Source organism: Prosopis cineraria, unplaced genomic scaffold (assembly GCF_029017545.1).
Source record: "Prosopis cineraria cultivar Desert tree isolate PC_DT_omini unplaced genomic scaffold, ASM2901754v1 PC14, whole genome shotgun sequence".
Lineage (NCBI taxonomy): Eukaryota > Viridiplantae > Streptophyta > Magnoliopsida > Fabales > Fabaceae > Prosopis > Prosopis cineraria.
The window spans coordinates 16,425,867-16,437,072 of NW_026555345.1; the positions used below are offsets into that span (position 1 = coordinate 16,425,867).

The 11,206-nt window shown below is 31.1% G+C and overlaps 1 protein-coding gene across 1 annotated transcript; it reads left to right on the top strand.

The window, feature by feature from the left end:
• Positions 1 to 9,359: 9,359 nt before the first annotated feature.
• LOC129292341 (uncharacterized) lies at positions 9,360 to 10,749 on the top strand. The gene is made up of 3 exons (XM_054929912.1): positions 9,360 to 9,635; positions 10,273 to 10,471; positions 10,553 to 10,749. Exons 1-3 carry the CDS (start codon positions 9,360 to 9,362, stop codon positions 10,747 to 10,749), a joined length of 672 nt encoding a protein of 223 aa, XP_054785887.1.
• Positions 10,750 to 11,206: the final 457 nt, after the last annotated feature.

Here is an 11,206-nt window from a genome sequence, read left to right on the forward strand (position 1 = left end):
TATCATATCTAATTTAAATTTATCTTATAAATTCAAATTATAAAACTGACATGATATTCTCTCTTATCATGTTAGTTATTAAGTTTAATCTATCATATAAAATTAAATTTAAAACTAACATAAGATAATATAATATAATATAATATAATATATATATCACACACACACACACACACACACATATATATCACATATATATTATATTACATATATATATATATGAATATATATATATACATACATATTTTAAATATATATATATATATTATATTATCTATATTTAATTTTATATATCATATATATATATATGATATATATATATATGTATACATATATGGATATATATATATTTCAAAAAATATATATATATATACACATATACATATATATATAATTAGATTTTGAATTTTATATTTCATATAAATATATATAAATATTTATCAAATAAATATTTAAATATATATATATATATAATATTTATTCACCCTATATTACATTCATTGAATCTAGACATATTTCAGATACAATGAACTTTGACATTATAGCTCGAGTTGGGCCATTTTTGTATGTGACCCTGTAGGCCTATATGAAATTGACAATGGGCTAATTACGCTATTAGCCTACAAGTTACAAGTAGCCTCTAGCAAGATATTGCAACTACCCAATTCACATGAGGATCGATGATCCAATGTAACCTATCATGCAACCATATCACATCCCTTTTGTCACACGATATTTCGGTCAAGTATGAGACATGGAATTGTCATCCTCCTTTACCTAACCATTACTTTTTTGATCTCTAAATAGACTGATAGTAGCAATGAAAAAACCCTTTTCATTGTAGTATGGCCATACATTTTCTCAGTCTTACTTATGGAGGGGCCCAGTAATATCTCTCACTTAATGTGAGGGATAAATTCCATCTTGACCACTCATATTTCTCTGCATGAATATCACTAAACTCAATCATAGCCTTTATGATCACTCGGTCAAAGGTGACTTTTGACTAGGTCAAAGTTCAGTGGTCATGATGCAGGAATCCATGTTGATCTCAGGTCAAAGAGCTTAGTGATGTATTTACATATGAGAAAAGCTTATGACTTATACTATGCAGCTTTCTCATAGCGGGTCGGTCTAATACCTTGTACTCTTTCAAGTGCCTATGACTTTAATTTACATCTCTATAATTAATCAAAGTCATACCAGTCTTGTTTCATCTATGATCCCTCAAAGATAAGTTACCAGAGACATTTAGGACAATTATTATAGTCTGTCCAGGGATATAGTTATCATATTGAACATGCAATTGTTATGATAACAAAAGAGAAATTCATTAAATAACAATGTACATAGTATAATGATTGGCCTAAGGCACAATTTCCAACAGTTTGGTAGCTAAAAAGGAGGATGAGAATGGTGGAGTAATTTAGTGGATTTAATGGTTGGAAGTGAATTGAATGGTGATGGATGTGTAGGTTTAGGTAAAGAGAAGGAGGAGAAAATGAATAATAAGATGAGCTAGAGAGAGAGAATGAAAGAGAATATCAAAATGTGTGTGTGAATATGAATCTGTGGCTAAATAGGATGTGTATTTTGTTAGCTTCAAAATAAAATTAAAAGCAATTGGGACTAAGTCACATGGGAAGAGCTTATTAGGTGGCACTCTCCTATTGGCTTCTAAATGATTCTAATGTGTGTCAAGTTAATCCCATGCATCATCCACATTTTAAGCTGATCTATTCCACCCAATTAAGACAAAAACATGCCCCACACATCAGCTTTTTACTTCATAAAGCTTTGACTTCATTTGCCTAAATAATGCATAAGTCATATGTCATCATTTATGTCACAAAATACACATAATTTAATTTAATAACATGTGACATCATAAAATCTAATTAAAGTGAAACTTTGTACTCATATTTAGAAAGGATGATTTATTAAAATATCCAAGTTCTTGGGTATATAAAATTATATAAAATTTTTCACACAAATGCAAACCAAAAAATAGGTCAAACAAGCACACTTGATGAAGTCAATGAAAAGTGTTGACTTTTATTTAATTAGTCACAAACTAAAATGAGTTTGTAAGATATAATTTGATCACTCTTCTTCTGCATGTAAAATATATTTTTTCAATTTTTCTCATACATTTTCTCAAGAGTTTATTTTTGAACCAAAATACCCCTAGTGCACAAAACCTAGACACTTAGGTAAATTTTCAATTCTAATGTAATATGTGTACTTTGAGATAATAAAACCTTAGAACTGGTCCTTATTGATATAGAAAAGTGTGTAATAAATGTGTTTTATCAATAATCACAGCAAGAGATTGGAATGAACTACATTCATACATCAAAACCTTGAAGCATAAACACAAACACCTTAAGTGCACAATGAAGTCAAGAATCAAGTACATATCTTCTTCTCCTTTAAACAAGAAATTTGGCCAAGATGAAACAACTAAGATCTAGATTGAATCATCAAGAACACCAATGAAATAACCAAAGAAGAAGATGAGAAGAAACACAAGAAAAATGAAATGAAGAGTAAGGTTAGAAAAACTCAAGCATAGGCTTCCTCTCCTTGAAGAGCTTTGAAAAGGTCTAGTTACTCATGATGGTTCTCTTCATAATTTATGTAGAGATTCCTCCTTTAATGGCTTCTATAGATTTAAACCTTCATTGAGAAGAGGAGAATAGTGGTTGGAAGGAAAGAGAATGAGAGAAAATAAAGAGAAAATGAAATGAGGGTAGATTTAGAATTATGAAGTGCATAGAATGTGTGAGGGAGTGGGTGACAAAAACAATATGTTTAATGAGGTGTTCACTTTGTAAATCACATTCAGCTCACTTGGTTAACATGTGAGGATGTAAAATAAGTGAAAGGGAGTGGATTATAGGTGATCAAAACTAACTAACACTTCTAAAATGATGATGAAAGGATGATTTAATGGCTGCTTGGTCAAAATCTTCAAGGCTTAGAGCCATTAGAAGCTCTTAGGATCAACTAGCACACGTGTCACTCTAGGATCTTCTTGCTTTTGTAGTTTGTCTTATAATCCAATCTCTTGGCCATTTAATCTTCTTCCAAATCCTTGTTTGCATCTTCAATTATACACATAAGAATGATTAAATGATGTATGCAAAATTTCAAATCAAAATTCAAAGCCAAATTCAAGATACAATGCCATTTCCAAGTTCTTAGATTATAAAACATGAAAACCTAGTATTAATGTCTTTGTCTTGAAACGTTCTATGACTTATATCTTTTGATGTCTTTTTGCAATTTAGAATGAATTTAAATCTCAAATTTATTCCATTGATTGTAGAAAGACAAAAGACACAAACTAAGCTAATATCCTAAAAATGCCCAAAAATTGTCAAAATAACCAAAATACCCTTAGGTTAAGAGTGAGCACTAATTGATTCCAAAGGCCTAGAAATGCCTAAGTATATAAGAATTAAGCTTTTGAGAATGCAATAATGTAAGAATATCATCTTAAATGTATGCAAATAATACAATATGTCAATTCCCCCCTACATTTGTACTTTTGCACTCCCAAGCAAAAGCTTTCCAAAAATCAATTTAGAGATCAAGGAAGATTAGGTTTCAAACTTGTATCTTCATGCCTTTCTAACAATCAATGTTATGCCAAGAACATTTGCTACAAAAGAATCTTCAAAAATAATTCAACCACCAACTAAGTTGAAAGAATAAACACTCAAGGATAAGTGTTTCTTTCCCTCACTCATCACCACATATAGAATGACCCACCTTAGGCTTGTAATCCCCTTACCCCTTTACTACTTAAAAGAGCATGCATGTTAGAATCATTAGGACTTTTAAGGGTATGTAGTGTGTGGAATGATATGGATGATGAAGCTAAGACTCATGTAGATGCATTTATCCCTTTCAAGTAGAAACCAATGCACAAGTTCTATTTGTAAATGCTCAAGTGCATAACATATAGCATAAAAATACAACCAAAATATAAAATGAATGAATACTTGAAACCATTTTATTCCTTCTTTCTTTTGTTTCCTCTTTTCCTTTTTCTTTCTTTTTCCAAGACTTTTTGTCTTTGATTTTTTTTTCTTTTTCCTTTCTTTTCAAGTACTTATTTCTTTCTTTCTCTTTTTTTTTTTTGTATTTCTCTTTCAATTTTTTTTTCATTTTTTTTCTATTTTCTTCTTCTTGGTTCCTAAGTATCTAATAAGCACATATGAGCAATATAACATAAATATTTATCAAGAATGAACAAAAGTGCATAAAATAATAATAAGGCCAAGACACATCATGCATTTCTTTCATGTTTTTAACTCTTGCATTCATCATTAAAACCATACATTACATTTAAGTCACTTTAAGGATGATGAGGTATGCATCATGAAAAATGAAAATGAGATGGATTTTTTTGGAAGATGAAGGCTCAAGGGGTAGCAAAATAGGTCAATTTGTACAAGCTTGACTAAGGGGAAAGACAAGTTCTAGGAGACCAAATATTCATAAAAATGGAATAGGCATGAAGGCTCAAGGTGTTCTTCCAATAAGGTTATATTATCTCTCACATGTAGAGATAGATGCACAATCTAATCCAACCCTAATTATAGTCAAACAGCTTTGGTTTCACATGTCATTTCAAAAAAGCAATCTTTTCTAAGACTTTCCTCCTAATTACTTTCAAAACAAAACATTTTATTGATTTTGAAATCAAACTCAAGCATTTTTGAAAATTTTCACCAAAAACCACCCTTATGGAAATGCATATGAATGCAATCCTAATTCCTTTCCCTATACTTAAAACTTGCATTGTCCTCAATGCAAACAGAACTAATGATATGGCAAGGTAAGCTCAAACATGAATGCAAGTGAAAGTGAAAAGAAGTAATGCAACTAAGTATGTAATGCATGATATGCAACCTAGAAAGAAAAAGAATCCTATTACTTTATTCCTAATTTTTTAACCTAATGAGAATTGTCATACCTTCCCCATGCTTGGACTACAAAATAATCATCCTAAAACATATTCATAAGCAAAGTAGTAAACCACATATGTGCCTTATTGAAGTTCTCCTATTATGTCAAAAAGTGTACAAGATATAAGCATACAAAAGTTCTCCACATGTGTGATTTGTGAACAATTCAACCAAGTAAAGAGTATAAGAGGAGATACGACCTTGAGGATCTTATGGAGAATCTTTGTAATGGAGGGCCTCAAGTTGAGAAGAAGAACTTCCACTATGATCCTTACTCTCAATCCTTAAAGAAAATATCATACTTAAGTGATGGAAATGTGATAATGAACCATTTAAGTACCTAACACAACCAATAAAGACTAGTAAACTCAAATCATCATATAATAAGTAGGGTGTACTAGATTGGCATGAAGGCACATTATCAGATAAAAACAAGTTAAATTGAAGATTTCCTAAATGAAATGAGAATGTTCTAATAAGGAATTCAATTTTTCCATCTAAAACATCATGTGCACAAGATAGACTATAGAGATATAAGTCATTATGTAAAACCATCAAATAGTACTCAACTCCACTAAAAGGGGGAAGAGAAAAATCATGCAATAATGGATCAAGCAATAATGACTCTTCAATAGGAGTAAGAGAAGAAGAGACAATAATAAAAAGTTTATCACCATCTCTTAAGAAAGAGTCTCTCAAATGTGAAGGCAATGGCTTAAGATCTAATTAAAGAGGCTCTAAAATGTTAGGAGGGATCTTCTTCACTTGAATTTACTTGGCTAAGTCCTAATCCTCCTTATTAGTCTCCTTAGCCAACTAATTAAAGAATTCCTAGTATGCTTGTCATTTTCTTGCTTCTCAAATTTTGCTTCATTTTGTACTAGAATAGCCATAGTTTGAGCCTCATTTTCACCTATTTCAACACTTAGAAAACTCCTATCCAAATGTGAAGAGGGATCAAATGCAAAAGAACAAGAAACATGGTCTAAATCTTCACAAAAATAAGAGCCAAACTCATTCAAGGTTCTAGATGAATTGGCTTGTTAAAGTTCAATGCTCTCTAAGTCAGACTTGAAAACTCTAAGTGTTGAAACTCAAACAAGTGTGTATCACACAAGGAACACATGTATGTTACCATGCACTCAAGCATGAGTAGATCATATAAGCTAATTCTTGGGTAAGTACTAGATCAAATGTATGCTCATACTAAGTCAAGCAAATTTTAGTCAAACTTAGAACAATTGCTTTCACTAGGACATTCAAACATGCATGCATCTTTTCCAAGACAAGCGCCTACTAGAGGTTATTGAAGAACAAGGCTTCTGAACACTAAAAACAAGCATGTATTGGTTCCAACACAAGCTTGGACTAGATCCATTAAGTCTTATAATACATTGCTGAAGGTTGAAACATGTGTGTTTGCCTTACAAGACAAGCGTGTGTTAGACAATGGACACAAAATGCATTTTAAGTGTTTGATATTGAAGTTCTAGGACTTTTAAGTTTATGACATGTTCTAATATGAAACATTCTTACCATGTAAAGTATAAAATTTGTTCTCAATTTTTTTTAACATTGAATCTAAGAGAAGATAAAACAAACAACCTATTTAAACTAAATCTTCTCTTGTTTTTTATGCTCTTGAGCTTTTGTCACTTAGGATTATAATAATTGATTTGCACAAATAGCAAACCATTTCTCTTAGTTATGTAATCATTAAAATATATGGTTCAATAGATAGGTCTTGACAAAATTTTCTAAAAAATCAATTGTAAATATTAATTCAAATAATAATAAATTCAACAGTTCTAACTGCAAATAAGGCATTTATATTTTAAATACAACTCTCATTTTGTAATTAAGGTTTTTGTTTTCAACTATTTCAATCAATATTTGCAACGTATTTTCAAAAAAAAATTGTCGGGGACTTAATTATAAAAAATTCTAAACTTTGTGACTTTTTTTTCATTCTATATTTTATTTGTTAAATAGATAAAACATAATATCAATCTTGTGCAGCTTTAACAATGTTTAAATTATAAAATATATGTCCTTTTTGTAATTTATATCTCTAAAATTGATTTTGATTAAAATCATCCAAACTTTTTCAATTTTAACATTTCAATAATTTTCTTATTTTAGAGAAGCACAAACATGTCTCACTATTTTTCTTGTTAATAATATTTTATAGAGAGGTATTAAAATGTGTTGTTAATTTTATCGCTAATTATATCATTTTAAGGAGACATTAAAATTCCTCACTCATTATTATTCTTAGAGAGGTACAAAAATACATTGCTAATTTCCTCTCTAATTATCATATTTTATAGATGAATATAAAATCCCGCACTAATTTTCTCATTTTAGATAGGATAAATTGGCCTACTGGTAAAAAAAATCTTATATTTAGAAAATATGGACTAAATTTTTGAAAATTTAGAAATACAGCAGGTTCACATTGATATACAAAGGGTTTGTCAGTTATATACAAGAGCTTTATCATTGAAATTTTGAAATTTATAAGGGGTTTATTATTGATAAACAAAGGTATATCGTTGACAAATATAATAAACTGGCTATAATACAAAATATAATAAATGTTGGGCTATTTGTTTGGTTTATCTGTAACATGGGCTATATCTGTAAAAGTCCTTTTTAGATAAGTATATCATCATTTTCCTCACTAATTATTGTTTTTATAGAAGAACTGACAATTTCTTGCTATTTTTTCTTGTTAATTTTAGGGAGAATTTCATTTAAGGACCGTGGAAGGAAGATATCTTTAGGTGGCTCTCAAAAGATTGTAAAATTTTAGTTCAGCCTCCTAGGATTGAACTAAAAATAAGTTTGATGAGGAAAAGATGAAACTACCCTCAATGCAAATACTAAACAAACGAGTTTAGTTTTCAAGTGACAGCGAAAGAACGACGAAGACCTTTTTTTGAAGAAAGAAGCGCCAGCTTCAACTTCTCTCTATTTGTCTTCATCAAGGTTGAGACTTTTTGGTCTGCATCCTTATCTTCAGCTAAATTTCTACTAACATTGTCACTCCTGTCTTGAGGGATTTCGTGTTTTACCGTCGATGGCGTATACACAAGCGAGAAAGCAAAGTATTCTCTTTTCCAAATACACTCAGTCACCGGTATCCCTCTTCCTTTTGATAGTAACTTTGGTCACCATTTAGTGTAAAGACTTTTCTAGTTGTTGGGTGTGTTAATTTTTTACCCTTACTTTCCCACATGATTTATGTTTTGAAAATGGAATATGATGTTAAAAAAATGAAGTTAGTCTAGTGATTTGCAATTGTTGTTAGATAATTTACTAGTTATTCATAGTATCTGAACAACATATATGTGGGGTTGTTGGTTTATAAATGAAAGAAAGAAAAATGACAAGTAAATATTGGAAATTAACAAGACTGATATACGAAATTAACAAGTGATACTGAAAGAAAAATTTTCTAGCTGTAAATTATATGAAGGTCAATAACAAGGAAACATAGGCAATTTACTTGTGTTATGTAGGATGCTAACATGTGATATTGAATGAAATATCTGTTGGTTGTAAATTTTATGAAGCTTGATAACAAGTAAATCTATGGAATTTACAAGTGTCATAATGGAGATTAACAAGTGATGCTTAATAATTAAATGAGTGTTGGTTGTAAATTGTATGAAGGTCAATAATAAGTAAACTTAGGCAATTTACATGTGTTATACAGGATGCTAACAAGTGATATTGAATGAAGCATCTGTTAGTCTTAAGTTTTGTGAAGCTTGATACTAAGTAAAGCTTCAGAATTTAAAAGTCTTGTATGAGAGATTTACAAGTGATGTTGGATGAAATATCTCTTGGTTTACAAGTAAAATGGTTTGTAAAGTGTGTGTGAAAGTTGATAACAAGTAAAGATAGTGAATTTACAAGTCAAATGTTAAAAATAACATAAGTGTAAATTTTTTCAGGGATATTAAAAAATGGTGGATGAGAAAGGTAAAAAGAAGCGTTCCAAACAACAGATCACTGGGTTTAGAATATTTAGAAAAGAATTTCGTGAAAAAAATAAAGGAAAGTTCCACACTTTTAAAGGCACTACAAAACATGTTGCAGAAGCTTCGAAAAAGCTTAGTGCTGAGGAGAAGGAGTAGTACAGACAAGTGGCAATGGTTGAAGGGAAAGCAAAAAAATATGTTCCACCATTTCAACATGAGATGTTCTCTGAGCAAATTCAAAGAAGTGGCTGATTTTGTGAAAGCAAACAAGAAGTTGAAAAGGAAGGTTAACAAAATTAGTTTTGGGAGATTACTTGACATTAGTTGTAAGAAAATTCCTTAAGAGCTATGTGCCGAGCTAATGAGTACTTATGGTCTTCCAACATAGAAAATGACTATTAAAGGGAAGTCAATTAAGTTGACAAGTGTAAATGTTGGGAAGCTATTTGGCATACCTGATGAAGGGGCTAAGGTGACAATAGAGGTAGAGAAGGATATTGTTGATGAGCTAAAGAAAGAATACACTCCATTATCATACACCCAATTGAAAGAGAAAATTGTAGAGGGAAAAAATAGTAATGATTTTGAGTTTCTATTTGTGTTGTACACGTTGGAAACTCTTCTTTGCCTAACTGCCTATCCTAGTGTAAGTGAGAGGATGTTGAAGGTCATGGCATGCACAAACAATGCATAGAGATAGTTTGCCTTGTGTTGAACAAGCTATCCATAGAAATACAATAGTACAAGGAGGTTATGAGGAAATGAAAGCTGCATAGAAGCAAAAATGTTGGAGGCTGTGTGCTATTGTTACTAGTATGTATGTAGTTATTTTAATTGTTATATCAATTATAGTAGTTGTTATAATAGTAATATTAGTTTTTAATTATGTTGCAGATATGTTTTCTTCAAAATTTCACTTTAAGTAAAGGTGTCCCACCACCCACTGATGCACTTCAGCATTAGAATGAAGAGAGATTAAGTGAAATGGTGAACTTGGAGAGGAAGAGCAACCATGGGATTTTGTATTCCCCTGCCACTAGTCAAAAGAGTTCTTTAATGATCAATGTTTTAGTATTATCCTTTCATGATCAAGTGGAAAAAACATTTGAGTTATACCACTTGTTAATTATGTAATGATAGTTATTAATTTGCTTACTTTAGTTGTCAAATCTATAACACGTGTCTGTGGATTATATTGGCAAGACTTGAAAGATTTATATATTAAGATGACAACTTTTATTGTGAATTATATTGGCAAGGAGCTGATGAAGTATCAACCTCAAAGGATTAGGTAAGAAGAAAAGGAAGATGACAACCACGAAGAAGAGAAGGAGGAAGAGGAGGACGAAAAGGAGGAGAAGTATAAGGAGAAAGAGGATAATGAGGAGGACAATGCAAATGAAGAAGAGGGTGACGATGACAAAGAAGATAAGCAAGAAGGGGAGAACAAGAATGAAGAAGACAATGATAAAGAAGAAGAGGAGAAGGAGAATAAAGAACAGAGTAATGAGAGTGAAGAAGAAGAGGAAGATAAGGAAGAGAAGGAGAGTGAGAAGGAAGAAGATAATGATAAGGACAAAGAAGAGGATAAGGAAGAGGATAATAAGGAGGAGGTAGAGGAGGAGAACAAAGAAGATAAGGAAGAGAAGGAGAGTGGGAAGGAAGAAGACAATAATAAGGACAAAGATGATAAGGAAGAGGATGATAAGGAGGAGGAAGAAGTTCAGGGAAAGGAAGAGGGTGTGAAAAGGAAAAAACCTATGGCAGTGAGGAGATCATAGAGAGAGAGAAACCCTCACATCAAATCTCCATGGTTGGTTACCTATCCTTGAAAAAGGAAAGCTAGTGAGAAGGAACTTATATATTTTATGTGCTCACAATGGTATGGAAAAAAGGATGGTAAAAAGTAAGTCCGATCACTTTACCAATTAAAGTACTTCCCTATTAAGTACAATAATTTAAATACTTTTTATTTGTTATGTGTCTCATATAGAATCTTAGTAGACATGTTTAGATATCATCTAACATATAATGAACTCCATCATTTTGGTCCTAGCCAATGGATTAGTAATTGGGTTAGTAGGGTCTTTTATGTTAAGGCATGGTTTAATTTCTTTAATGTGCAAGTAACATGCTGTTTGGTTATATAGATTATGTCCATAACTTGCAAGACCCTAATTGGCGAGCAAAAGGAACATGCTTCAGGGGTGAAGCAGCATATATTTGATACTGAGTTCA